The sequence below is a fragment of the Electrophorus electricus genome, chromosome 13 (genome assembly GCF_041902795.1).
Source record: "Electrophorus electricus isolate QZ-2024a chromosome 13, ASM4190279v1, whole genome shotgun sequence".
In the NCBI taxonomy this organism is placed as follows: Eukaryota; Metazoa; Chordata; class Actinopteri; order Gymnotiformes; family Gymnotidae; genus Electrophorus; species Electrophorus electricus.
Genome location: NC_137509.1, coordinates 9,027,795 through 9,050,213, shown reverse-complemented (window position 1 = coordinate 9,050,213; position 22,419 = coordinate 9,027,795). Strand labels below are relative to the sequence as shown.

Genomic DNA, 22,419 nt, shown 5'->3' with positions numbered 1-22,419 from the left:
CCTTCTGAGTTTTTCCCTCCTCTACTTACTTCCAATCCGCACCAGGTCAGTCTTATTTCATCTAAAAACCAGCCCACTGCTGTGCAAGTATATGTTTCCAGTGCCAGGTCTGCATTCGGGCTTCAGTGTAATGTCTTAAGATAGTGCACCAGCTCTATGCTTCCCTGCCTTGCAGCATAACTTCTGTTCCTACCGGATGGCTAAAGCTTCCATTAAATATAAACTGTATCCCTAATGGGGAAAAGACTACGAGTCAACAAGGCACTTGTCTCTCCCGTTCATCTCTGCTGGGTTGGTTGTTCCTACATACGCTCCATCACACACGGGACGTGTGTGAGGCTAGAAAACACTATTAGCACATTAAAAGTCATCCTGAGGAATGAGGAGAGTAAAGACTCAAGAAAGAACTTAACGACGTGTGTGTGTGTGTGTTAGAGAGAGAGAGAGAGAGAGACAGGGAAGAGGGAGAAAGAGAGAAACAGACAGACATGTAAAGGACAGATTTGAATGGCCGTGTAATCTTACAGTTATAAGAACATGGTTGAAGTTATAAGAACAAGAACTGTCATGCATTCATTTGAAGCTTAAAAAACAGCTAGCCGAATAAAATATAATTTTTGATTAAAAATGCTAAATAGGTCCTGTTATGGGGTTTCACTTTCAACTGTTTTCCAGTTAATTTAGACTCATAAAGTTCTTGATATGTTTAATCAAAATTGTGCACAGGCCTATCTAATTCCACCATCCTCATGCACCTGACACACTGCTTTCCAAGAACCAGTCCCAGAACAGGTCAGATTTCTTCGCTACAGTAAGTTCGGCTCTAGGAGTAGGTGGGCCGTCTGCCACTGTATCCAGAAATATCCGAGTTAAAGGCTACCCTCCAGAAGGGCGAGGCAGGCGACGAATGTGTATAAATGTCTGATAATTGCATGTGTCTAAAAGCAGTGAACCTCACAAGCTCTGAGCTCAACCACAGACTGTAGATGCATTAGAGAGAGAAGCCAGTCACTCCTGCTGGCCAAGTTACATTAACTAACCGCAGTAACTGAAGCCTTCAGTTACGCTGAGGGAAATAGCATACATCCATATGGGTTTTTGTTGAAGAACATGCAGTGTGTACTGAAGTACATGAAGAACATGTGGTTTGTCTGTACTTTAAATGTCTACAGAGAGGCAGAGGGAAAGAAATGTACTCACTTGCCTGTCTGCTAGGGCGTAGCACTGTAGGAGGGCAGACTTACACTGATTTCTTCACAACATAAGATTTGTATATTGGTAGGGGTACCCTGTCCAGTATTACTTTTCCATGCGGCTAGTAGTAGGCTATTAGCTTGCATAATGTCTAAAGTGCAGCCATAGGTTGAGTGACAGTGCGCGATGGTGCAAGGGGACATGCAGTCTAAAAAAAAATAGAAGAAAAGTAATGATATTCAAGAGTAGGTTGTGCCAAATTAAATGCTAAATGCCGTAAATGTAAATGTATATGTAAAAACTAGTTTTCAAGGACACATCTCAAAAATCACTCTAGAGTTCAAATTAGTTATTAGAAATTATTAGTTGACTTATGTATTCATAGGCTACTTATGTCAGATGCGTGGAAGAAGAGCGAACTGAAATAAATGCAAATTGTTCACAGCAACATGGAAGTCGGTGTCTGCTTTTGCGAAACGACGTGGACCCAGAGAGAGAGAGAGAGAGAAAAAAAAGGCTTTTTGAAATAAATCTGAGCACAAAACGCTGACGACTAGCTGCTCAAAGACACAACGCCGCTTCCCTTTTCACTTTCAAAAAATGGTACGTCAAACAAACTCCTAGGTTCTCGTATGGTGCTACAGCGCCCTCTGCCGTGCCCTGAGGGAGGAGCAGTTATTCGACGTTCTAGAGAGTTCCAGGTGCATTGTGGGAGCGTCTCCCGGCACCGGTCTTCTTTAGCCTTGTGAAGATGATGGTAAGCGCACTATCATGCCTTGATATCCACCTTCATCTGTCGTCTGAATACCCCAGAAACTATACTTACACAGCTATCATCATAAAATGCATTCCGTTTTCTTGTCATGCAGCGATATTTTCCCAATCGGGCGAATATTTGTTTGTGTAGCTGGCATGATTAAGGCGCTGCTGGCTAGCGAGCTATAGCTAGTGCTGCGTCTTTACTGCTGTGTGCGCTTGAGGTCTTGCGGTCTGATTCTTTACACATACTTTCAGCCAGCAAGGTAGTGGTTTTATTAGTTCGTGATTGTACTGTCGCTACGTGAAATTATTTTGTGTATCTATCCTGATGGGTGAAAGCCCCACCTCTTCGTTAAGGATCGCTGGCTAACGGGCTCGGTAGCTAGCGTTAGCGAACCGGCTAACAAATTGTTAAGATATCGAGATGAAGACTAGCTTGCCCACCCAATCACTGGCAGAAATAACTGTAGGCAGTTTCTGGCTTATCTGGTTTCACCTAAGCTATTTTAACAATTAGCTACTCAAACATTAGTAGTAACAATAAGTGAAATATCAGTTAGGCTTAGTTGACCAGTGGTACTTTGCCATTTCCAGGATAAGCCAGCATTAGCTAACACTAGTCTTTGTGGCCGTTCACCTTGCTTATGGTCTTCTGTGGTCATGTAGCTAGCTAGCAAGCATTAGAAATGTCATCTCTTAACTATCTCTAAGAGGACAAATAACACCCCGCCATCCATATTGTCACTTGGCAGTGGCACTGTTGTCAGAAAAAGGCGTCTTCTAATATCAAGCAGTTAGCTGTCTAAATAAATTGTGAATAATATTGCGCATGTACATTTTCGGCATTTAGCGGATGCTTTTATCTAAAGTGACTTGCAATTATGACTGAGTACAACTTGAGCAATTGAGGGTTAGGGGCCTTGCTCCAGTGGCAAGTTGGTAGTGGTGGGGCTTGAACCACCACCCTTACGATTACAAGACAAGTTCCTTAAGCACTGAGCTACCACTGCCCGTGCCCATTGACGTATTCTAATTTGGTGTCCCTTCCCTGCCAGCCCACACCGGTAATCCTGCTGAAGGAGGGCACGGATACCTCGCAGGGTATACCGCAGCTCATCAGCAACATAAATGCCTGTCAGGTGATTGCAGAGGCGGTGCGGACCACTTTGGGCCCCCGCGGCATGGACAAGCTGATTGTGGACAACAGAGGTGAGCATGATACGACACTCTGGACATGTCTGACGACAGGCTTGAGTGGTGTTAATAGGGGGGCTTAATGTGTGTGTGTGTGTGTGTGTGTGTGTGTGTGTGTGTGTGTGTGTGTGTGTGTGTGTGTGTGTTCTCACTCGCAGGCAAAGCCACCATCTCTAATGATGGTGCAACCATCCTGAAGCTGCTCGACGTGGTCCACCCCGCAGCCAAGACGCTGGTGGACATCGCCAGGTCCCAGGACGCTGAGGTGATGTGTCCTCCGTTTTGTCCTCTGATCACGAGACTGCTCATTCATGTGCTTCCTTTAGGCTGTTAGTATTTTTCAGATTAAGACATGCCAACGTGTGTACAGAGTAAGGGTGGGAATATCTAGGCACCTTACGGTTCAGTTCTGAGTCAAGGTACCACAATGCACTTATATTCTTCACGCCCAGAAAACAAAAGTCACTCTTTGTAATTTTCATATTGTCCCTTTTGTTTTAAATGTTTCATGTTGTTTTATGGCATATTTTCAATTACGAGGGTACCCAGTGTCACAGGTGCGTATCACCTTTGTAGCGTAGTCTGAAAACGTTTATTCATAAGCATATATTGAAAAGTTCATATGGGGATTTGTGTATCAATGTGTACACCTTCAAGAGAATCACTAGGCATCTAAAGATTTATTTCTGTATGCAAAAGTCATACTAAAATTATCAATACAAGTCTTATAATATAGAAGGTCTTACAAGTCAACTTATTTTCCTTTTGCAAGTTAATTAACCAGAGAGCCATGACCACTGGGGATGCTTGCAGGCTTGTTAGTTTTTTATGCCCTGTGCTTTTACTTCAGTTTGAAGTCAGTATGGAGCTGCAGTGTGGATAGGAGATGGTTGAGCTGGTGGTTCTCCATGTGTCCAGGTTGGCGACGGCACCACCTCTGTAACCCTGCTCGCAGCCGAGTTCCTGAAGCAGCTGAAGCCGTACGTGGAGGAGGGGCTCCACCCCCAAACCATCATCCGAGCCTTCCGCACCGCCACCCAGCTCGCCGTCAAAAAGATCAAAGAGATCGCCGTCACCATCAAAAAGGACGACAAGCGGTGAGTCTGCGGCCCGAGATTGCATTTGGCAGAGCTGTTTAGTCAAAGAGACCGTGTTGGATTTGAGGCTCTTTAACTGCAGGCAGTCGCTTTGTTGAACCAGGCATTGGCTAGGGTTCATCCAAGGCTGAATGTTTCCTGAGGTTCTCTCTGAGCTTAACGTGTTAAGAGTGGGAGTGGGTGACAGAATGGCTCCGCTAGATCCACGATGTGACACTTTCTCTCCGTTCCTTTGTCAGGGAGCACCGACAGCTGCTGGAGAAGTGTGCTGCCACTGCGCTGAACTCGAAGCTGATCGCCGGCCAGAAGGACTTCTTCTCCACGATCGTGGTGGATGCAGTGATGATGCTGGACGATCTGCTGCCACTCAAGATGATTGGCATGAAGAAAGTGCAGGGTGGCGCTCTGGAGGTGAGGGCGTGGGGTCTGTCGTTACGGGAATGTTTCTGTGTACACGGATGAAAACGCGTGTCTCGCGAGTGGATTCGTTGCATGTGAGCAGCAGTGGTGGTGGTTTGGGCAGGTTGGGGCAGCTGTACTGTGAAAACCATTGAAAAATGACGACCAGTGTGGCACTGCGGGTTTGAAGAAGTGGTCGAACATATTACATCTTTATGCATATCCACATTATCATTCATTGTTTAATCTTAAATACATGTTTTGTTTTGGTTTTTTAAAAATAAATAAATAATAAACTTTGATTTGTGTGCTACAAATGCAAAATGTGCCAGTCTGTGTGGGGATTTGTGTATTGAGTACATCTTGTGTTAGAGGCAGATAGTAAAACTGCGAAGACCGGTTAAAGAATTGCTGAATTGATGCGGAGTTTGGCTTTTCCCCCAGTTCGTTGATATTCATCGAGTCTTTTGTTTAAAAAGAAAATGACAGCTACAATGTAACTTGATTTTGTAGATTTTATTCTACGCAATAGTCTAGTTTATTCTGATCAAGCCATTAGTAGTTGTATTCGTGTAGTGAGGACTTTGCCTCTATTTTTTGGTTTGTTTTTTCTGCAGGACTCTCAGCTGGTGGCAGGCGTGGCCTTTAAGAAGACCTTCTCGTACGCCGGCTTTGAGATGCAGCCCAAGCGCTACGAGAAGCCAAAGATCGCCCTCCTCAACGTCGAGCTGGAGTTGAAGGCAGAGAAAGACAACGCTGAAGTCCGCGTTAACAATGTGGAGGTCAGCCTCGTTGCCTCCTCTCACTCCAGAAGACCAGGCCACCACGCTCTGGCGTTAGGCTTGGATAGGTCATGCATTTGGCTGGTTTAATCTTTTTGAAAATACGTCAAAATCACGTCTTTGTGCGCGGCCCAGTGTCCGCGTATTTGAGAGAACACACCAAAGATGTGCCATGATCCCAAGATGGATTAGAGCAGAAATACAGCCTTAGATTTGGAGTGAAAATTGTACAAAACCTACCACCCAGTTGAATGCCCTGCTCTGTACACAGCTCATTACTGCTCATAGGGAAAGGTAACGCACTGGGAATTTTCTTGTAGTTGGAAATACAAATAATTCAGTTAAACCTTCTGTCCTCCAGGACTACCAGGCCATAGTGGATGCAGAGTGGAATATCCTGTACGATAAGCTGGAGAAGATCTACAAATCTGGGGCCAAGGTGGTGTTGTCCAAACTGCCCATTGGGGATGTCGCCACGCAGTATTTCGCTGACAGAGATCTGTTCTGCGCCGGCCGAGTGCAGGAGGAGGATCTGAAGAGAACCATGATGGTATGGCAGATTGTTCTGGTCTTCTCCTAATTGCAAAAAGCCCAAATGGCTTTTAGCCAATGTACCGAGAAACATTTTACTGACACTGTGTGTGTAGAGTTGTAGGGGTTTTTGCTGTAGTTGTTGAGTGTGTGCAATGTCTCCTCCAGGCCTGTGGGGGCTCCATCCAGACCAGTGTTGGCTCCCTCACTGATGATGTACTGGGTCAGTGTGAGATCTTTGAGGAAGTGCAGGTTGGAGGAGAGAGGTAAAGAATAGTCAGAATCTTTCTGTGGAGGATTGCTAAATACATGGCCACCTGAAACACTATACCAAAATGAAGCTTTAAGTGCACATTGCTTAGTTTACAGTACATTTGTGTACAGCATCCTCACGTATAATCGCCTGTGCAGGTACAACTTCTTCAGAGGCTGCCCGAAGGCCAAGACCTGCACAATCATCCTGAGGGGCGGGGCTGAGCAGTTTATGGAGGAGACGGAGCGATCGCTGCATGATGCCATCATGATCGTCCGTAGAGCCATCAAGGTGCGTAAGCGCTGTGGGTAACACGTGTGAAACGGCTGGACAAACAAAATATATAAACCGCCTCCTGAGCTTTATCGTTTGTAAGGTGCTTTGCAGGTAAAGAGGATTTAAATGCAAGTTGTTCTCAAGCTGAACCTTTAATCTCATGGCTGCAGAATGACTCCATCGTGGCAGGAGGTGGTGCTATAGAGATGGAGTTGTCCAAGTATCTACGGGACTATTCCAGAAGCATCCCTGGCAAGCAGCAGCTGCTCATAGGAGCTTACGCGAAGGCACTGGAGGTCATTCCCAGACAGCTGTGTGACAACGCCGGCTTCGACGCCACCAACATTCTCAACAAGCTCCGAGCCAGACACGCCCAGGTAAACAGATACAGGTGCACTCACCTTGGTAACAAAGTAAAAGTAATTGCCATCTCACACACACACACAACTGATCATGAACTAGCTGACACTGGCACCTAGCATTGAGACTTTTATTCTGCAGGCTTGCGATCCATTATTATTTTTATTTTGTCCACTAGAGGGCACCTGCAGTCAGTATCCAGATATCTGTCCCAAAGACCCATGGCTTAATCGTACCCTAAAGCTGTACAGTGTGTAAAGCCGATTACTAATGTTTTTTCTGCAGCATTTACAAATGATCTGTGTGTGTGTGTGTGTGTGTGTGTGTGTGTGTGTGTGTGTGTGTGTGTGTGTGTGTGTGTGTGTGTGTGTGTGTGTGTGTGTGTGTGTGCGCGCGCGCGCACGACCCAGGGTGGCATGTGGTATGGTGTGGATGTGAACAATGAGGACATCGCTGATAACTTCCAGGCGTGCGTGTGGGAGCCCGCCATTGTGCGCATCAATGCCCTGACCGCTGCCTCTGAGGCAGCCTGCCTCATCCTGTCTGTGGACGAGACCATCAAGAACCCTCGCTCCAACGTCGACGCTCCACCAGCTCCAGCTGGTAGGGGCAGGGGTCGTGGCAGGCCCCCACACACCCACTAGAACCACACGTACACACTCCAACCCTGGCCAGCCCAGGTCTTTGGATGTGTAGCATCTGGACTGTTGGAAGGTCTACAGGATGCCGTCAGTTTTAGTCCCGTTCTACTTGCTGACCTATTCGTTAGTCAGTGTCTAAATGTCCTCCTCTTACACTCATTTGTTACAAGCCGTGGAACATGAGACATATCGCTGTGCTTAGTGCACTGGTGATCATTTTGTTATGGGGTTTGAAAGTAAAGCAGGATTTTAACTGGTTGGATAGGTGCAGTTTGTAATAGTCTGAGATGACTTGCACACGTGTGTTGACAGATGAGCGTGTGTGTTTTGGTTTGTTGAAGCACTGATGTTGGACTCCAGTATGTTCCCCTAATGGTCTACAGTGGTCAGTAGTGGAACTAATTTATTGGACCATTAAAATCCTTTCACATTAAATCCTTGTACACTTCATCTGCTTCCTTTTTGTTCTTTTGGTTTTTGTAGGATTAAATGACTGCAGAGTGTTGCTAATTGTTTTTTAGGAGTCATACTGTGTTATATTTAATTGCATGACTCAGAGATGCAGTCAGCACACCTCAGCATGTGCTCCTGTAGCTTACGGAGTAGAGCGAGGTGCCAATGTTGCCAAGGTCATGGGTTCATGTCTAAAGAGGATATGTGCTGTCATACTGACAAATACAAAGTCACTGGATGAGGGTATCTGCCCAATTCTATCAGTGAAATAGTTTTAGGGAGGAAGAATACTAGAAAGGGAAAAGATTAGTGATCTGTTTATAATTTGCATTAGTCACGTATTCAAAATGAATGCATAGCATAATTTTGTTTACTACTTCAATATAAGTTATGTTATAGATGAAATCCAGTTACAATTCACCCTACAAATCTTACAAATCTAATATGCTTAATATAAATAGGGGAGTTGTATACCTCCGTTTCCAGCTTAGGCTGAACTAACAACATTTGACTTACTCCCATTGACATTTTTGTGTCATAACAGTATTTTAAAACGGGCGATTTGTCCTGTAGCCACTGGGTGGCGTCTGTCGCACCCGTTGAGTGGATTGAAGGGGAAAAACCAGCTGTTTAAGTCATGAAAGGCGTGAACATGTTGCATAGTATTAATTCTCAGTTATAGTAAACTTTACAAAAATAAATTCTGAGTGCCTTCCTATAATAAAACAATTTTAATAATAAACTAACATTTTTCGGACATTCACTTAGGACCCCGTATGGATAGGCAGTAAATCGCTCCTGTGGCCAGTCCTTTTCATTACTGTCGCATCTCAGTGCCAGAGGTTCCGTTACATTGACAGGAAGTCAATGGAAGCTCGCATCTGTCGCCCGGTCGCCACATCAACAGCCGTCACCTTGATCTCGGTGTCTCCAAACTGCATGGCGGCCCGTATCTCCCTGCGCTCGCCAGCGCTGTCGTTGGCGCTGCTGCAAGCTGCGGCCGCGCTTGGCTCGGGCAGGTCCAGAGTGATAGCGCCACACTTCCTGACCCCGGGGTCTGTAATGTACACTACGTCATCGGTGTTGCTGCAGTAGATGTTGATGATGATCTTCCTCTGGCCCAGCCGCGCAGGCGTGTAGCTCCGCCTAACCACCTCGCCCAAAGCCACCGACTGGTCAACAGACACAAAGCGATCCAGTATGTCGGTGCACCACTCGCGGCCGTCTTTGATGAGCAGTTTCTCGCGTGGATGACGGCCTTCGACAAAGCGGTTTAGGACCCCGACGCCATACGTTAATGGGCAGCGGCGGACGCGCACCACGGTGGGGTCCAACCCGAACAGCACTGCCCCCTTCAGGATGGTCAGACCCACGTCCTGGGGGATGATAATGCGGCAGTGGTGGCCCAGTGCATTCTGGACTGCTCGCTGGAGCATTGGCGACTCTGCGAAGCCACCCACCAGGAACAGGAAGCGCACACCTTTAACTTCCTCTTTCTGCATAAGGTCCTCTGTTAGAAAAGATAAAGGAGTTATGTTGTTATCCATAAACGGATAAAGTGTCGCTCACTTGTGTTCAGCTAACGTCAAGTTGCTCTTGAATGTTTAGCTGTGTCTTACCAATGTGTCTGATGATGTTGTTTATGGTTGGCTGGAACAGCTCGTTCATGGCCTCTGTTGTGAGTCTCAGCATCCCTTGAGAAGACCATTTCACTATATTCACTCTGAGAGAAAGACAGAGTTCAAAACATTGAAATGAAAATGCATGTGTTTGGATTAGAGATGAAAATATAAATATTAGGTAGAGAATGTCATGTTTTATTTTACGATATTACGAAGGACATTGTAAAGTAATAATTTTTCAGTCCTATCATATGTGAACACAAACTATGCTGTATCATTATATATAATTTAATATCTTGAAAAATACACAGTAAATCCAAATGTATCTTATTTTATCATACTTCTTGTTGAATACAAAACACACCTGCTTAATCCTCACAAATCCACTTTCACGTTACATCAAGAAGCTTTTCTCCTGTGTAAGGCTGAAGGCAGCCACCCTACCTGGGACACAAACCCAAGACTGACAGGAAATAAACGTGAGCTCTGACCACCTGCACAAAGAGCCAGCTTTCTGGCGCAGCAGCCGGAGCACGCGTTTAACCTTCCAACCACTAACTATGCCTGCAGGGATGAACGAGCCCCGCCCCTGACCCCACCCTGCCATACTTGCTCCTGCGCAGTGCTGTCTCCACGCTATGCCCACAGTGTCTCTTGTAGAAATCGATGAAAGAGAAGGGCAGGGAGATGTTGAGGGCCGCCACCCTTCCTGGAGCCGCGGTCCGCTTGCGTGCTTCGAAGGCGATGGTCAGGTCCACCCAAGCAGCCGGACGCTTGGCTTTAAATGTTTTGATGAAATCAGTCCCGAATATCCTGCACAGCATGGCCTCAAAGGCAAGGTCTACACCTACTGCGCCGTAGGGCCCCCCTGACACACAGATAAGAGTGTTTCTGCGTCATAGAGCATCCTGACACACAGATAAGAGTGTTACTGTGTTGTAGGGCCCCCTGACACTCAGATACGTGTGTTACTGCATCGTAGGGCCCCCTGACACTCAGATAAGTGTGTTACTGTGTCATAGAGCCTCCTGCCACTTAGATAAGAGTGTTACTGTGTTGTAGGGCCCCTTGACACTCAGATAAGTGTGTTACTGCATCGTAGGGCCCCCTGACATTCAGATAAGAGTGTTACTGTGTTGTAGGGCCCCCTTGACACTCATATAAGTGTGTTACTGCATCGTAGGGCCCCCTGACACTCAGATAAGAGTGTTACTCAGCTGTGCTTCCATGAAATCAGCATTAGTCTATACGATGTATAACAAAGTTTCTAATAATAATGTATAATTAACTATGATATTGACCCGATGAATTCTTCAGGTACAGATTCATATAGTTTCATGTAGTTTTTTGCTTGCTTGCTTTTTTCTGACTTGACAAAAGTGCTCAAAAAGTTATTGGTTGACAGGTCATTCCATAGACTGAGATGCTGGATACATTGGCCTGTGCGTATAAGGCGTTTAATGCGTGCAGTTTGGTTGTAGTTCCTGGTCCGCCCACCTGAGGCTTTGTATAGCTCCTTCAGCGTCCCCTGTCCCTGCTCAATCTGATGGACAGTCAGGTCCACTGTCCCGCCTCCACAGTCTGCCACCATGTACTTGTCACCTACACAAACACACATGCGCCATCGAGGGGCTCCGTTAAACCGCCACTAAGGAGTCTCCTCTCAAAATGCTTACTTGTGTATGACCAACTTAAATGAGTTTAAAAAGGCTTGAAGGTGGCACTAGAGAACGAGGGCTGGGGATGATGGATGGAGGGATGGAAGGCCTCTCAACACCTTCATTTTTGTTTATTAAAGGAAGGTTAGAGTGATCAGAAAGAAAACTGTAGAGGAGAGAGAGGGAGAGAGATATGCCTTGTTTATGCTAACTCTTCAGGTCATGGTGTACTTTTGCACGAACAGATGGACTCTGCTTCATACTGTATCCCTCCAGAGGTGATTGGACATCCTCACATCCCATTTATGTGTGTGGGTGTGTTTCAGGCAGGTGAAAAGGTCTACTGGTCACATGTCTACTGTAGCTCATGACCATAAGGGACAAAATGTATGTCTGCGCTTGGTGTAAGATGTTGGACCACAATCGATATTTCCTTGCCTCTGTCTCTCCCTCACTCACTTGTTGTTCATCAGCAGGAAACATCTGGTTTTGCACGGCTGATTATTTTGACCCTGGACCTTCTCAGACAGCCTGGCAAAGCTCAGCAGGACTTACACATACAAACACGGCAATACACAGAGCAGGCAGCCATTGACAGTAATAACAAATGAGTGGCTTACTGCAATGTGCAATCACAATTGTAGTGCCAATTGTAATTGCTGTAATTGTAATTTCATCTTTGTAGCCACCCTCCATTTCAAACGATGCAGATTTTCTGAAGATAAAGTGTAGATAGTGTGGAATGCGAGGGTCTGTAGGTCCATGTCGGGTAAAGTGTAGCTGTAGTAGAACTTTTTTATACACACGCTTCCCATTTTAGGGATGTGAGAGGAATTGGGCATTTGGCTGCTCTGTTTCTTCTTGGCCAGCTGTACGTCACGCTGAATGTCACTGCATCGATAAGTCATGCACAAGAAATTTAATGGCTAAAGAGTTATAGATTAGCTGTCTCTTAAGATGAGGACCAAAGAATCCCCAATGGCAGTAAAACAGACTGAAGCAAGGTTGGAAAATCAGAGCAATCAAAGACACAGACCAAACATTAAGTGTGGCAAAACTAACTGTTTTGTGTAACTAATGCAAGGTAGTGATGCTCTCTACTGCTTGAACTGCTTCCTTTCTGGTTTGGGGGGGGGGGGGGGGGGTGCGTAAAACAAGTGAACATGGCTATTTGCTCTGGTTGGCTGGATTGACATGTTGAAATGAGTGTGTTTTGGCAGTCTGATTTGTGTAAGTTGTATTACGGTTATGCACATACAGGTCTGATTGCAGTTCTGGTCAGTGTTTTTGTAAATAAGCCAAAACATTCCTGCTCTCTGCAGTCTTCAGGCTTTAATCCAGTCCTATAAATCTCTAGTTGCCTCTGAACTAGCCCATATTGGCCTATTAGATGTGGAATTTTTTTTGGTAGCATGGATCTATGTGTTTTTCTCTCTCATTCATTCATTCATTCATTCATTCATTCATTCATTCATTCATTCATTCATTCATTCATTTCTTTGTTCATTCATGCACCCAATTACACATTTTATTTCTCTGGATATGAGTGTGCTTGTTTGTGTTTCTTACCTGTCTGCATTTCTGACCACAGTTCCCCAGTTCCACTCTCTACAAGGAATGTTCGGCTGTGCCTGGCCCTGCGAAGCTGTTCGCGTGCTGCAACAGACACACACACACACACACACACACACACACACACACACACACACACACACACACACACACACACACACACACACACACACACACACACACACACACACACACACTACTCTTTAATCTGAGAACTACTAATCACTTGCACATGGCCTCCATTAACAACAACCTTCATACAGCACCAAGCGAGGGCCTGAGAGGGGGAGGGCTTCTGGAACAATAACAAATCCTCTTTTTAAATGAACATGAGCACTGTGTCCCTTTTCTGCATGCAACCCACTGACCTCAGCATGGCCGATCCAGCACACGCAACAAAGCCAGCGAACAGTGTGTCAGTCGGAGCAGCGGTTTTACAGTACACGTTTTCAGGTTGACCTATTCAGCAAAGCTCGTGCTCCGTTTCGTTCTCCTGGCCGAGCCTGAGCACCTTTATTCCAGTGGGAGAATGTTTATTGTGGCTGTAGAACAAAGCGTTTCCTCACTAGTTATATTGACTAGTTATATTGACTGTGTTCCTCAACCGCTAAGGTAAAAACTATAGTGCCTAGATTATTCCTGGAACAACAGTATGGGACAGGCTCTGCCATTGTTAGCCATATGTCTTTTTCTTGGGGTCATAAACCTTTTTTACGGTCTAATCAGTGATGCTCATGCTATTTTTTCCATTATGGTTATAGTCTCGGATTACAAGTGCTGTAATTAGCAATCAAAGCTGACCTTTACACCATTATAGTAGTCAAATGATCATCTGCCAACCTGGGTTCTTGTTCTCAGTAAGAAAAGAGTAAGGCAAGCACACGAAGGCAGTCGAGTGGTCCCAGAATTCCCCCTGCATGTGCCAAGTTTTCAGAGCAGAGAAACCTATACTGCTGCTTGCTGCCTCAGCCCATGTCTGGAAACCATTTACAGCACGAAACAACATTTAGGAAGAAAGAGAAAAGGGAAAAATGAAATTTGGAATGTAATCACTTCCACACTGACGTCACTGGAGCTGAAAGCAGCGGAAAGATCTTTTACTTTTGTAGGAACAGCAGAAAAGTCTCTCTCCCCTTCTCTCTGTTTCTGTGTGTGTGTGTGTGTGTGTGTGTGTGTGTGTGTGTGTGTGTGTGTGAGGGAGGGGGAAATACACACATAATTGGGACTCTGTTGGGTATGCAGTACTAGTATGTGTATGTGCTCAGGTAATCGAGGGGAGGCATACAAGAGTAAAGGTGATCGAGGGGAGGCATACAAGAGTAAAGGTGATCGAGGGGAGGCATACAAGAGTAAAGGTGCTGAGCAGTTTAGGATGGCGTCAGCGTCAGACGAGTTGAGGGGTGATAGACCTGAGAGCTGCCTTTACAATACAAGCCAGTTCTTAAGGGGAGCAGGCGGGCACGGAAAACAGTATGACCGAACAGGCTGAGATCAGGCACCTTGTTTCAATTACACTGAGTGCATAAACCATCGGTGTGTGAGCTGGAGGTTTGTGCACATTTTGCACGGTTAGCATAAATGAGAAATCCAGAATGAATGATGGTCTCCCTTCTTTAGGAGCGATTGCGTAAACAAGGTTCTGGGGGTCTTATGACAGACACTGATGATGGTTTATTTTGATGTACCCTCAGGGATAGTAGATCTGTAAAGAAAATGATAGCGTTGACCCCCCCCCCCACACACACACACCACCAATTTCATTCTCTCTCATACTCTATAACGTGAACCACATGCTGTCTTACTGTACCCCTTTAAAAGGATCCCCACAACTCTTTATCTGAGGTCACATCTGCCTTCTCACACACACATACCAAAGAAGGAGAACAACAGTTCCACTCCAAAACCACAACCCCAACAAGGGACGAAAGCCCAGCTTTATTTTGCAGACCCTGGAGATGTTTTTTGCATCTTATGGTAATGTAGGAAAGCGATATGCTCTGTTGCACTGTAGCCTTGTCTAGAGCCCGCCTTGTATAATAATGTTTATCACTGAGAGAACATAAAAAGTTGACTGGGGAGCAGGAGCAAAGGGTTCTGGGAATCAAAGGGTGCTCCATTACCTTGCCTAAAGCTAGAGTCGAAGGGGCGGGACCCATCCTGGTCTAGGCTGTTGGTTATTGGTCGTTGGCTGAGATCAATGAGCTGGTGTAGGCGGAGCTTCCTGCAGTAAATGGAGGCAGCTTCTGGCTCAAGGGCAATGAGCAGCTGTTCATGAGAGTCTGGAGACACCAGACCTGCCTAGAGGGAGGTTGAGACAGAAAGAGCAAGACATAGAAGTCACGAGCATCACAAGCGGAAAGGCCACAGTAATACCCACTGGTACCTGAAACACTGAGCTGCTTCACTAAGACCCACGCGAGCCTGCGTAACAGGATGTGTGGTTTCTGGGGCAAGCTGAAATAACCAGTAAACTGCCAGAGAGGGCCAGAGCCAACTGCCTTGTTTTTCTCCGCCTCTTACCTCTATCCCCCACCACCACTCCCTCTCTATCTCATTCGCTTTGGTTTGGCGGGAGCAGGCGGGGCTTCCTGTGTTTGTACGCCAGTCTCACTCATTGTTCAGGCCCGAGACACTGGCGGGAGGAAACCACGCCCCTTTCGGACCCAGTCCACTACCAAGACCCCAAGAGAAGGCAATCATAGTCAGAAATGCTGGAATGGAAGAAGCCCAGTGCATGGTGGAGGTTAACGAACGCTCACAACCTGAATGAGCTTCTACAGTGACTAGGGAAGATTTTTTAACATTTAGTTTAATGCTTATTACATTGTAATAACATCACTTATGCAGAGCGACATTCTGGTTAATAGTGTCTGCTTAATGCTAGTTAATATGTTCGACATCGCTGCCTGGTTTACACCTACAGTCATAGATCACACACAAGGAACTACTCTGATTTTCACATCGGCGGAGTTGTTTCATAATTTAGGAAGGAATCTAGACGCAGTGGAATTTCAAAGACAAATAAAAGTTCTAGATAGTTGGGGAATTATCCAGTGTTAATGAACTCTTACGGTGTTCAGTTTCAGTTGATTTGGTACTGCTAAATATACTGTGTTGTTGTTGACTGCAGTAAGAGCAATGCCTCTTTGATTTAGCTCATAATACCTTTGGGTGGGAAATCTTATTGACTAAAAACAGACCAGCACATATGATGGATGCTGAGTCACAGTGGCGTCACGAACACATCCGCACACACACACACACACCCTCTCCACGTTCTCACCGATGCGCAGGAGCGATTAGACTGCAGCATTCATTTCCACGCACACACACGTTTCCTGAAACCTCAACTGCACACTGTGCCTTGGGTCGATAAAACTGTATTTGTGGGTGCTGTTTCTGTGTCATAGAGAGGCACTGCGTGCGTGTGTGTGTGTGTGTGTGTGTGTGTGTGAGTGGGAAACCAAGAGGCAGGTGTGTATGCATGTGGGTAGGTTGTATTACCAGGTAAGCAGCCTCCCTCATAAACTGCTTGGCTGGTTGCCTCCACACAGCTGGAACTGTGATGACCCATCGCACCTCATCCCTCTGCAGCAGTGACGAAGACTGGTCCTTCATCTCCTAGACGTACACACACACGTGCACACACACCCGCGCGCACACACACACACACACACACACACACACACGTGCACGCACACAGACACAGCCTTTAAATCTCCTTCAGCTGCACAGAATGATGCACTACAGGCACATCTAATCCACATTCACTTTGTCCTGCTGACACACATAATCAAACACACACACACACACACACACACACTCCCACACACATTCACAGGCCCTTATGATCCCTATCTAAGCCATAATCAGATCTGTACTTCTGTGTGGTCAGAGCTTTGGCTGAAACCTTGATGCCAGTATTTACTCAGAAAGATGGCTGGAAGACCAAGGTTGACCCAAAGCAGCCATCACTACAAATCACGCACAGTGTTCGTGAAGCCCTCTGCTACAGTGTGCACTTTTATTTGGAAAAAGGAAACGCTTTCTTAAGACTCCTGTTTCTGACCTTTATGGTCTTTTATGATTTTAATTAATTTACTCTCTGTTTGTGAGCATGACAACACTCTAGAGAGAAAGAGAGAGACTGTCTTCTTTACCTTCAAAGCATGTTCCCGGAAAAACCTTAAAGCGTGCGCAAAGACCTCAATGGCCCGAACTCTCTGCCCGCTCACTGACTCCAGTTCTGTCACCATGGTAAGGTCCTGCAGGAAAGCAGGACAAAATTTAGCAAAAATGCTTTCAGCCACTTTCATTACTCACCCTCTCACATTTTCCTACTGAACAATCCGATACAAAGTCCAGCCATATTTCTCTTCATAACACTGATCACTGCATTGTACACACTAGACATTGTGGGCTGGTTTATGGCGACTCTCACACTGGTGCTGTGGATCTTCATCTTGAACTTGTCGAAGTAGAGCCAGTGCCGAGCCTCCTCTGGATCCAGGTCGTGGTAACTGTCTCGTGCCGCAAAGCCAAAACTGTGAAAACGCAGGTCTGGGGTCAGCAGCAGGCATGTCGGGCTCTTCTGATTGGCCACACCGGGATCCCCACCTTCCCATCGCCTGTGGAGATAGCAAGGTAGAGCTGTCAATAAATAAGACAAGTGTCCGGGTGAGGTCAGGGCACACTGCAAGTGTGGTGTTGTGTTCTCTGTTGATTCAAACTATCACAATTGTCCAGTGGTGTTTACTAGAACAGATATGGTGCTTGTGTGGGCTTGTGTCCTTATGTCATTAATGACATAAGTTACATGTAGTTACAGGTCGTTACCTCATCATATGAATGGCTTCAGGGTCATCTGTGAAACTGAAGGCATAACCACTAGAGGTGGTGCCAAAATCAATAGCCACTACTACAGAGAACGGCCGGGGAGGTCGTGGTCTCAACTCAGTCCTCTGCAGAGGGGGCAAGATCGAGGGAGACCAGTGGAAAAAGGAAAGAAAGACGGTGAAATGAAAGAAGGGATAATGAGTTACAAAATAAAACGAGGAAACTTTGTGCGTTTGTGCGTGTGTGAGTGTGTGTGAGGTGTGTATGTGTGTGTTTGTGTGTGTGTGTGCGTTTGTGTGTGTGCGTTCGTGTTTGTGTGTGTGTGTGAGTGTGCGTTTGTGTGTGTGTATGTGTATATGTGAATATGTGTGTGTGTGTGTGTGAGTGTTTATGTGTATGTGTGTGTGTGTGTGTGTCAGTGTGTGTGTGTGTATGTGTGTGATTGTGTGTGTGTATATGTGAATATGTGTGTGTGTGTGTGTGTGAATATGTGTGTGTATGTGTGTGTGTATGTGTTTATGTATGTGTGTGAGTGTGTGTGTGTATATGTGAATATGTGAATATGTGTGTGTGTGTGTGTGTGTGTGTGTGTGTGTGTGTGTGTGTGTGTGTGTGTGTGTCAGTGTGTGTGAGGTTATAGGCTCTCCATCTCTGCCTGGTACTGATACAAGCAGCTTCCTCTCTCTTCTTCCATTCCTTTCTGTCTTCGCTGCTTTTATCTTTGTCTCCAGCACTGTAGAAAAATCTAATTCCCATATTTCAGACTGCGTGCTGAGTTTGCATGTGCTCCTACCTCCTGAAGCTCTCTGGAGGTAGTCTCAGGTTTAGAGCCTGTTTGAGCCTACCACAGAATACAGTGTGTATAAAGAATGCGGGATGGACCCAAGATAGTTGTGGTCTAAAGACCACCTAGTGGGCACTAAGTAAAGAAACATAATTGTAGACATGTGCTAACTCCACTTCCTGCTTGACTACTCCTGCTCTTTAAAGCACGCAGAGGTTGCCTGTGTCCCAGGTCTGAGCTGAGGCTTTGCACCTGTACCGGGGAACAACAGAGGTGTGGAGGTTACCGGGTAGAGGCATACCGGAGATGGGGAGGGGGTGATGGGGGCAATGCTGCAGTCGTTCCTGGAAGGAGTCGGAGAGCTGGAATGTGACGTAGACACAGATGCATCCTCACCTGCGAGAGAGAAACCGTCCACAAACAGGGCAACGATTGCCAAATGGCTGCAGAGCTCATAATGAGGTCATGACCATTGTCAAAGAGAATGTTCTAGATTTGTTCTCTACACGCGTGCGTTAGATCAATCCAAGTTTGGCATTTGGTCATAAAATTTTTAACGTGGTGTGGTGAAACTCAGTAGAGTAACATTAGAAGGATTTCACAATCTAAAAGTACTTTTCTCTTTTCTTATATGGGAAAATAGGTTCTATAAGGGCATCTCGCAGATAAGAGAGGTATGGGGTATGTACGTAGTGACGGCATGTCACACCCCCATATTAGGAGTCCATACGTGCTCTCTGTCATCCTCACCAGAGTCTACAGCAGCCTGACAGGTGCGATTAATGCTCTGCCCGTGGGCCTTAATCGTGGGAAAGCTTTCAACCCCTTTACACTAAAGAGGCTCATATCAGTCCCAAGAACAGGAGACATCAGAATACAGCATTCCAAGAATTCTGGAATTCCAACATTCTTGAAAGGCTGCAGCAGGAAATGACTTGATGCCTGGCTCCTCTGTTCACCATTCTGATTATACCATCGTCATAAAGACCTACCCATGCATAGAGTTTCAGAAACTTTGTGGACCGACACATGTAAACACAATTAAACACATTAAACACTCATGGGTACGAATGGAATGTTATCAGACTCAAAAACATAAGCACACACACACACATTTTTCCAGACAAGGAGAGAAGAGATAAGGGTAGAACCACACCCATGTCCAGCACAGACATAGAACAGAATGGAATGACCAGAACATGGCGTGAGTACTATAGTTGGGGTTGTGTTGTTAACTTTTGTGTGCTGGTTCTGTACTACGTGCTGTCAGTGTTGCTGGTGTGTGGTTGCAGGTGTCTTGTTGACTTTTGTTTCTGACTTCCTGGTTCTCCTCATAAAGACCTCAATTTCCACTCAGGAATTTTATTGCAGAAACCTAAGCTCTGGAGCTCTGGTCTGAAACTGAAACACTAGAACTTCAGTTTGTGGGTAGTTCCTCTGTAGTTCCAAATTCTTCTAACGTTTATAAGCATGGAAACTCCATGTGACATAACATTTCAATACTGAAACCCAAAATGTTAAATATGGAGCTAGATCAAAGATCAAAGTTTGCCCTGTTTTTAATTGCTCTTGTATTTGTATTTATGTTTCTAACATTCCCATTTCACTGTGAGTTGTACTGTGTATGACTGTGTATGTGACAAATAAACCAAACTTGAAACTTGAAACTTAACCTTTACATCCCTCTGAATGCCTGCCTTTTGTAGTAATTTTCCAAACTTTAAACACTGGTACTTCTAACAACACCTTCAGATTGTTGCTGTATGTCTGCACGCCTGTTAGACTGAACACTGAACACAGGAATATAGACGAATGAGAACCTGCTGCAAACATGTGGGTTTATAAAGTAGCATTGTGTGAAGATGTAATAAAGTAATAAAGCGTTGTGAAGTAGTAGAGTGGGAGGACGATACCTGGAAGCTGGAGGCTGGTGGGCCCAGGGTGCATGGACTCTGCCATAATGCAGGTGACAGGGCCTTCCCAGCCTGAGAAAAGACACACCGAAACAGTAAAGGAATTATGATTGCAACTATAATGCAAACTCGTTTTAAACTAACACGCTAGGCTTGGAACAGCAGGTAAGGTTTAATAAACAGTATGACGTGTGCACATAAAAATCGTGCCATGTTCAGCTGCTTCTATTCACACATACCCCACCCCCACTCCCACCCCTCCTCGTACTCACACACACACACAGAAACACTACCCCGCACATGTATCTTTTACCCACATTTTCTCCTGTGATTTCTCCCTCAGTTCAGCTGGTCTCCCTTTGTTACCCCTCTCTGACTGTACATTGCTTGTGGAGATATATGGTGGGGATGTAATGGAGAAGAATAATAGAATAAGAATAACATAGTTTTCCTTTGAATAGAGAGATGGATGACAGAGAACCCTAAACATGCTTTTACAGTAAGTGGATCTGACTCTCCAGCTGGTCTGATCTGAGTCTCTTGTTCTGTATCGTCAGAATAGAGAATTAAATTCCACATCTGCTTCCCTCCTATTCCAGAGACAGTTCAGCGTCATCTTCAACAAATATTTTGGGTGTGTGTGTGCACATAAACTTGAATTCATTTGTATTCATTTTTGTACATTTTCTATACAGGACTACGTGCACCTTTATATGTATATAAATGCTGGTATAGTCAGCAATATTTGTTTTCAAAGTCTAAATATTTTTTTTCATAATCTGTAGAAAGTACAAAAACCTTTTTATCTTTTTGATTATGTGACATCCCATGTCCTAAAAGAATGTGTGTGTGTGTGTGTGTGTGTGTGTGTGTGTGTGTGTGTGTGTGTGTGTGTGTGTGTGTGTGTGTGTGTGTGTGTGAGACAGTCACAGTCATTTTTCCACACCATTAACAACAGCCACCTGTACACACAAGCATACCCACACTCTGTAGGACATCTATTGTCTCGGATTCTGAACTTTTTCCTAAAATTCCTGCAATGAAATACAGGTATCTTCAGTATCACATCTGCCAGTTCACGTCCGCTCTCCAGAGACAAAAACATAAACCAAAAACAAATGCTACCCTGAGTCTCCGTTTATCATCCATTCTCTACTGCTATAGTATACCACATACCAATCAGAGCTGTCAGCCCCAAGTGAGTCTATTCACACAGAAACAGTATAGAGCAACCAGTGCAGAGGAAGGAAAGGTTGTTATTCATGTGCTCCAAGATCAATGTGTAAATACAGGGGCTAAATACGGCACAGCATACGGGTGGAAGGACTCCACCCTTCAGACATTTATCTCTAAAACACACTCAACACAAAGAGATAGAATCAAGCTTAGGAACCTCTGTCATCACTGTCGTCAAGCTTCAGCCCACTGAGAGAGTGTCCATCACCTTCCCAGTTCACCTTAGTTCCCCTCAGCTTAAGCCTCACCTAATACAACCTGAACTGTTCAGCTGTTCAGTATTACAATCTTCACGACCATTAATACTATTATACAAAAACACACAGTGGCCACAATCGCAAAAAATCCAGCTACACATACTACTCACCCATGGCAGGATCATACAGCACCAAATCATCAAAGAAAAAGTTGAATGATTATAGTTTCAGACCAATTTATCGCTTTCAGACCACTGTGACTATAGACCATCAACTCACCCTTGCACTGAACCAATGATCTGCTCTTGCTTGACCAGAGCTCCCCTCTCAGTTCAAACTGTTGTAGAAGTGCAGAGGGCAGAGATACTGAGAACCGACAGAGATGCTTCTCGGCTCTGTGGTGCTCAGCAGTGATGAAATTCCCAGCTGGAGATTTCAGCAGTGCTGACAAAAGACAAGTAGAATGAGAGTGCACTCAGAGCACTACGAGATGGAACAATTCCAAAAGCTTTCCAAACTGCAGACCAGCCCAGGGAGAATTCCCTCTCTCTCTCTCCTTTCACGGTCCCTCCTGTGTCTGTATCCAGGCACTCAATCCCTCAACTGCACTGGAATGTCAGGGAGGAAAGGGTGATAGAGAGGGAGCTACACACACACACACA

General features: G+C 45.4%; 2 protein-coding genes across 3 annotated transcripts; one reads left to right on the top strand and one right to left on the bottom strand.

The window, feature by feature from the left end:
* The first annotated feature begins 1,864 nt into the window (after nucleotides 1-1,864).
* On the top strand, nucleotides 1,865-7,934 carry cct7 (chaperonin containing TCP1, subunit 7 (eta)). The gene is made up of 11 exons (XM_027000611.3): nucleotides 1,865-1,951; nucleotides 3,009-3,162; nucleotides 3,306-3,412; nucleotides 4,066-4,244; nucleotides 4,484-4,655; nucleotides 5,261-5,425; nucleotides 5,787-5,975; nucleotides 6,125-6,222; nucleotides 6,368-6,500; nucleotides 6,656-6,862; nucleotides 7,256-7,934. Exons 1-11 carry the CDS (start codon nucleotides 1,946-1,948, stop codon nucleotides 7,487-7,489), a joined length of 1,644 nt encoding a protein of 547 aa, XP_026856412.1. The 5' UTR covers nucleotides 1,865-1,945; the 3' UTR covers nucleotides 7,490-7,934.
* Nucleotides 7,935-8,303: 369 nt separating this feature from the next.
* On the bottom strand, nucleotides 8,304-22,415 carry hspa12b (heat shock protein 12B). Of its 2 annotated transcripts, none has more exons than XM_027000610.3 (13): nucleotides 22,037-22,415; nucleotides 20,325-20,396; nucleotides 18,713-18,807; nucleotides 17,628-17,752; nucleotides 17,233-17,419; nucleotides 16,952-17,056; nucleotides 16,296-16,412; nucleotides 14,912-15,089; nucleotides 12,789-12,875; nucleotides 11,059-11,163; nucleotides 10,171-10,429; nucleotides 9,559-9,662; nucleotides 8,304-9,449 (listed from the first exon to the last, which is right to left on the bottom strand). In XM_027000610.3, the coding sequence occupies exons 2-13, from the start codon at nucleotides 20,368-20,370 to the stop codon at nucleotides 8,788-8,790; spliced, it is 2,070 nt and encodes a 689-aa protein (XP_026856411.1). In that variant the 5' UTR covers nucleotides 20,371-20,396; nucleotides 22,037-22,415; the 3' UTR covers nucleotides 8,304-8,787. The 2 variants fall into 2 exon arrangements, with proteins under 2 accessions (XP_026856411.1, XP_026856410.1); XM_027000609.3 differs by lacking the exon at nucleotides 22,037-22,415 and adding an exon at nucleotides 21,928-22,023.
* Between the last annotated feature and the right edge of the window lie 4 nt (nucleotides 22,416-22,419).